The 7005-nt window shown below is 40.2% G+C and overlaps 1 protein-coding gene across 2 annotated transcripts in view; it reads left to right on the forward strand.

Moving 5' to 3' along the window:
- The first annotated feature begins 788 nt into the window (after nt 1-788).
- LOC109882902 (metalloprotease TIKI1) overlaps nt 789-7005 on the forward strand; it is a 194341-nt gene continuing 188124 nt past the window's right edge. For both annotated transcript variants that reach the window (XR_004205037.1, XM_031803118.1), the window contains exons 1-2: nt 789-1684; nt 6529-7005. The exon at nt 6529-7005 is cut by the window's right edge and continues 84 nt beyond it. Coding sequence is in view for 1 of the 2 variants with exons in the window: in XM_031803118.1 (XP_031658978.1) it covers nt 1577-1684; nt 6529-7005 (585 nt within the window). In the remaining variant the exon portion in view is untranslated. The remainder of the gene's footprint in view (nt 1685-6528) is intronic.

A 7005-nucleotide genomic window follows, 5' to 3' on the forward strand; every position in this document is an offset into this window, starting at 1 on the left:
AGAACATTGCGACAGAACGTTGCGGCAGAACATTGCGACAGAACGTTGCGGCAGGACATTGCGACAGAACGTTGTGACATTGCGACAGAACGTTGCGGCAGAACATTGCGACAGGACATTGCGACAGAATGTTCTCAGAACGGGGTGTATTCTGGTGGTAGTGTCGTGGTGGTGTAGCAGGTAGGACCTTAGCAGGACATTATGGAACTACAAGGTAATCCAAACAAACCCCGCCTGCCCTCCTCAATTGCGGCGCCGCTAATAGTCAACCCAGCCCACTATCTCTAGCTCACTCAATAATGGACAGTCAGTGATTCACCATAATAATGGTAATAATAAATATTAGCTATTTGATAAGTTAGGCCTAGGCTTCCTGGTTAAATAGAGGTAATACATATGCTATTATAAGAAAAAATACAACTGTATTCATTTTCAGTCACCTAAATACGTTGTAAATGTTTACTTGTTTTATTCTATTCCTGGATGTGAAATCACTTGTCCCACTATCAGTGTAGCTAGCCTACTGTTGGGGATCAGAGAGTGATCTCTGGACAACTACGCTACAACCCGGTCCAGTATGCCTTGAAAGCCCCTGATAAAAGCCCGGAGGAATAGAACAACCGTACTCGGTTTCTACTTTTGAAGTGAATGCGTGTGCTCCTTATATATCCCGCCACGACATGCGGTGAGTGAGATGTTCAATCAGATTGCACAGTATGAGTGTGCAAGCGGAGGGGGGGGCAGGAGGGTAGGTATGCCCCATGCCTGAGCCTGACAGAGATGCTCACACTCCAGCAACACTGTGAGGGAGTAATGAGGGCAGTCTGGAGTTATGGAAACACAGACGACACGGTAAAGAACGTTTCTCACGTTCCTTTCGAGGATTCGCGTACGGTTGATACCGCTTGGAGTTGGACAACCGGATTCCAAATAAAGTGTTGCAATGTTCGAATTCCGAACAGCACTTGTACATTAATTTGTATCTGCGGTCCTGTGTTTGGAAGTAGAGCAGAGTAACACCGTCGCAGCGAGGAGGAATTCCACCGCTCATTTCGGAACCCGCGGTCCACGTCGTTTTTAGTTTAGAACATAACCTGTTGCTTGAGTGCACTTTGGATACGAACCTACTCATCGTGCGCAGTCTGCTCGGTTCTATGAGTGAGTGGGCTATAAACACGGGAAATATAGATTTGATTGATCTTATTGAGGACTTGTAGTCTAGTCTACTATTGGCGGAGAAAGTTGTAGGCTTCCCTGGCGTGTCGTGCAAGGCACCTTTATTATCAGATATGAGGGGAAACAGCGTGACGACATAGCCACCAAACATCGTCAATGCTTTCCCAGGAGGGGAAAAAACAACACTCAACTTAAATATTGAAAGCAATTTCACTCAAACATGAGTTCTTCCTGCGGCAGAAAGTTAGATGTGCTATATGTCGGCGTGTTTGACTTATTCTTTCCATTCATCTGAAATTCGGAAATTAATTTAGGTAATTTCCCCGGAGCGAGTTGTTTTTTTGGGGGTAGCTTCATCTTACGACACGTTGTGAAAATAACGTGCAGGTTTGGAGTTACGATGCTGGTCTCTTGGGTCGCATTTATTCAAGCGTTCCTAACACTGCTGGTGAAAGGAGCCGACCAATGGAGCCTCCGGGAGTCCTCTAACTGCGAGCTCAATAAGAAAGTAAGTGCCCTCACATCACGTTCTCTCTAATATAATTAGTCTTACATCTAAGTAAATTATCCCATTTTTCTATACAATGAAATAGTTAATATTTAAATCAACCGGGATTTGAGTAGGCCTATCTGAATGTCCACTGTCCAGTTTTAGCCTATAAATATGTTATATGATTCTTCTTCCGTTCACTTTTTTATTTACAAAATTGGTTATTACAGGCTAGTTCATTCATTCATTCATTCATTCAACCTGTAAAGTTTCCATTTCCTCTGAGAGCGCAGTTCATATCGATTGTGTATTGTGTTAGTCTAGTGTACTGTAAATAAGACATTATCAGTCCATTATCGAGCATCAAATAATCTACCTCATTTAGAATCAACAGTCTCAGTCAATTTAAATAGCTCCCTGTTCCCGCTGTCTATTTGCAGTGGATAACGACGAGTAGTTGTTTGTGGTTATTGTAAGTCTGTTTCAGGAGGGCTACCTATTAAAATGGTTTGTTTGTCCATATCTTTGTTTAACTTTAGTGACATAGTTGGTGAATGACATCACACACACACACACACACACACACACACACACACACACACACACGTGCACACACACACACACACACACACACACACACACGCGCACACACACACACACACACACACACACAGTCATAAGACCATTGTTCACATAAATTACTTTATATGATCAGGTGGTTTTATAGCCTGGTAATAATAACACTAATATGGTTGTATAGCCTGGTGATAATAACACTAATGTGGTTATATAGCCTGGTAATAATAACACTAATGTGGTTGTATAGCCTGGTAATAATAATATTACTGATGTGGTTGTATAGCCTGGTAATAATAATAATACTAATGTGGTTGTATAGCCTGGTAATAACAACTCTAATGTGGTTGTATAGACTGGTAATAATAACACTAATGTGGTTGTATAGCCTGGTGATAATAATAACACTAATGGGGTTGTATAGCCTGGTAATAATACTGATGTGGTTATATAGCCTGGTAATAATAACAACACTAATGTGGTTATATAGCCTGGTAATAATAACACTAATGTGGTTATATAGCCTGGTAATAATAATAACACTAATGTGGTTATATAGCCTAGTAATAATAATAACACTAATGTGGTTATATAGCCTGGTAATAATGATAACACTAATGTGGTTATATAGCCTAGTAATAATAATAACACTAATGTGGTTATATAGCCTAGTAATAATAACACTAATGTGGTTATATAGCCTGGTAATAATAATAACACTAATGTGGTTGTATAGCCTGGTAATAATAATATTACTGATGTGGTTGTATAGCCTGGTAATAATAATAACACTAATGGGGTTGTATAGCCTGGTAATAATACTGATGTGGTTATATAGCCTGGTAATAATAATAATACTAACGTGGTTGTATAGCCTGGTAATAACAACACTAATGTGGTTATATAGCCTGGTAATTATAATAACACTAATGTGGTTATATAGCCTGGTAATAATGCTGATGTGGTTGTATAGCCTGGTAATAATAACACTAATGTGGTTGTATAGCCTGGTAATAATACTGATGTGGGTGTATAGCCTGGTAATAATACTGATATGGGTTATAGCCTGGTAATAACACTGGTGTTGGTGTATAGCCTGGGAATAACACTAATGTGGGTGTATAACCTGGTAATAATACTGATGTGGGTGTATAGCCTGGTAATAATACTGATGTGGGTGTATAGCCTTTTAATAATAACAGTAATGTGGGTGTTTAGCCTGGTAATAACACTGATGTGGGTGTATAGCCTGGTAATAACACTGATGTGGGTGTATAGCCTGGTAATAATACTGATGTGGGTGTATAGCCTGGTGATAATACTGATGTGGGTGTATAGCCTGGTAATAATACTGATGTGGGTGTATAGCCTGGTAATAACACTGATGTGGGTGTATAGCTTGGTGATAATACTGATGTGGTTGTATAGCCTGGTAATAATACTGATGTGGGTGTATAGCCTGGTAATAATACTGATGTGGTTGTATAGCCCGGTAATAATACTGATGTGGGTGTATAGCCTGGTAATAATACTGATGTGGGTGTATAGCCTGGTAATAATACTGATGTGGGTGTATAGCCTGGTAATAATACTGATGTGGATGTATAGCCTGGTAATAATAACAGTAATGTGGGTGTTTAGCCTGGTAATAACACTGATGTGGGTGTATAGCCTGGTAATAATACTGATGTGGGTGAATAGCCTGGTAATAATAATGATGTGGGTGTATAGCCTGGTAATAATACTGATGTGGGTGTATAGCCTGGTAATAATACTGATGTGGGTGTATAGCCTGGTAATAATACTGATGTGGGTGTATAGCCTGGTAATAATACTGATGTGGGTGTATAGCCTGGTAATAATACTGATGTGGTTATATAGCCTGGTAATAATAACAGTAATGTGGGTGTATAGCCTGGTAATAACACTGATGTGGGTGTATAGCCTGGTAATAATACTGATGTGGGTGAATAGCCTGGTAATAATAACACTAATGTGGGTATATAGCCTGGTAATAATAATAACACTAATGTGGTTGTATAGCCTGGTAATAATAACAACACTAATGTGGTTATATAGCCTGGTAATAATAATAACACTAATGTGGTTATATAGCCTAGTAATAATAACACTAATGTGGTTGTATAGCCTGGTAATAATAATATTACTGATGTGGTTGTATAGCCTGGTAATAATAATAATACTAATGTGGTTGTATAGCCTGGTAATAACAACACTAATGTGGTTATATAGCCTGGTAATAATAATAATACTAATGTGGTTGTATAGCCTGGTAATAACAACACTAATGTGGTTATATAGCCTGGTAATAATAATAACACTAATGTGGTTATATAGCCTGGTAATAATGCTGATGTGGTTGTATAGCCTGGTAATAATAACACTAATGTGGTTGTATAGCCTGGTAATAATACTGATGTGGGTGTATAGCCTGGTAATAATACTGATATGGGTTATAGCCTGGTAATAACACTAATGTGGGTGTATAACCTGGTAATAATACTGATGTGGGTGTATAGCCTGGTAATAATACTGATGTGGGTGTATAGCCTTTTAATAATAACAGTAATGTGGGTGTTTAGCCTGGTAATAACACTGATGTGGGTGTATAGCCTGGTAATAACACTGATGTGGGTGTATAGCCTGGTAATAATACTGATGTGGGTGTATAGCCTGGTAATAATACTGATGTGGGTGTATAGCCTGGTAATAATACTAATGTGGGTGTATAGCCTGGTAATAATACTGATGTGGGTGTATAGCCTGGTAATAATACTGATGTGGGTGTATAGCCTGGCAATAATACTGATGTGGTTGTATAGCCTGGTAATAATACTGAGGTGGGTGTATAGCCTGGTATTGATACTGATGTGGGTGTATAGCCTGGTAATAATACTGATGTGGGTGAATAGCCTGGTAATAATACTGATGTGGGTGTATAGCCTGGTAATAATACTGATGTGGGTGTATAGCCTGGTAATAATAACAGTAATGTGGGTGTATAGCCTGGTAATAATACTGATGTGGGTGTATAGCCTGGTATAATACTGATGTGGGTGTATAGCCTGGTAATAATACTGATGTGGGCGTATAGCCTGGTAATAATACTGATGTGGGTGTATAGCCTGGTAATAATACTGATGTGGGTGTATAGCCTGGTAATAATACTGATGTGGGCGTATAGCCTGGTAATAATACTGATGTGGGTGTATAGCCTGGTAATAACACTGATGTGGGTGAATAGCCTGGTAATAATACTGATGTGGGGTGTATAGCCTGGTAATAATACTGATGTGGGTGTATAGCCCGGTAATAATACTGATGTGGGTGTATAGCCTGGTAATAATACTGATGTGGGTGTATATCCTGGTAATAATAACAGTAATGTGGGTGTATAGCCTGGTAATAATACTGATGTGGGTGTATAGCCTGGTAATAATAACAGTAATGTGGGTGTATAGCCTGGTAATAATACTGATGTGGGTGTATAGCCTGGTAATAATACTGATGTGGGTGTATAGCCTGGTAATAATAACAGTAATGTGGGTGTATAGCCTGGTAATAACACTGATGTGGGTGTATAGCCTGGTAATAATACTGATGTGGGTGTATAGCCTGGTAATAATAACAGTAATGTGGGTGTATAGCCTGGGAATAATAACAGTAATGTTATAGCCTGGTAATAATACTATAGCCTGGTAATAATAACAGTAATGTGGGTGTATAGCCTGGTAATAATAACAGTAATGTGGGTGTATAGCCTGGTAATAATAACAGTAATGTGGGTGTATAGCCTGGTAATAATAACAGTAAGCCTGGTAATAATACTGATGTGGGTGTATAGCCTGGTAATAATACTGATGTGGGTGTATAGCCTGGTAATAATACTGATGTGGGTGTATAGCCTGGTAATAATACTGATGTGGGTGTATAGCCTGGTATTAACACTAATGTGGGTGTATAGCCTGGTAATAACACTGATGTGGGTGTATACCCTGGTAATAACACTAATGCGGGTGTATAGCCTGGTAATAACACTAATGTGGGTGTATAGCCTGGTAATAATACTGATGTGGGTGTATAGCCTGGTAATAACACTAATGTGGGTGTATAGCCTGGTAATAATACTGATGTGGGTGTATAGCCTGGTAATAACACTAATGTGGTTGTATAGCCTGGTAATAATACTGATGTGGGTGTATAGCCTGGTAATAATAACAGTAATTCACTCATGTTTCTTTTTCTTCTTCTTTCACCTTCGGCAGCAAAGTGATCTGAACTCTTTCCTGTGGACCATCAAACGTAACCCTCCGTCCTACTTTTACGGCACGATCCACGTCCCTTACACGCGCGTCTGGGACTTCATCCCAGAGAACTCCAAGAAGGCTTTCCAGGAGAGTAACATGGTTTACTTGGAGCTGGACCTGACGGACCCCTACACCATCTCAGCCCTGACCAGCTGCCAGCTCCTCCCCCAGGGGGGAACCCTACAGGACGTTCTACCCAGAGACATCTACAGACGCCTCAAGAGGCACTTGGAGTACGTCAAGCTCATGATGCCGTTCTGGATGACTCCTGACCAGAGGGGTAAAGGCCTCTACGCTGACTACCTGTTTAATGCGATAGCGGGGAACTGGGAGAGGAAGAGGCCTGTGTGGGTGATGTTGATGGTGAACTCGTTGACGGAGGCGGACATTAAGACGAGGGGGGTCCCGGTGTTGGATCTGTACCTGGCCCAGGAG

The sequence above is a fragment of the Oncorhynchus kisutch genome, linkage group LG23 (genome assembly GCF_002021735.2).
Source record: "Oncorhynchus kisutch isolate 150728-3 linkage group LG23, Okis_V2, whole genome shotgun sequence".
NCBI lineage: Eukaryota > Metazoa > Chordata > Actinopteri > Salmoniformes > Salmonidae > Oncorhynchus > Oncorhynchus kisutch.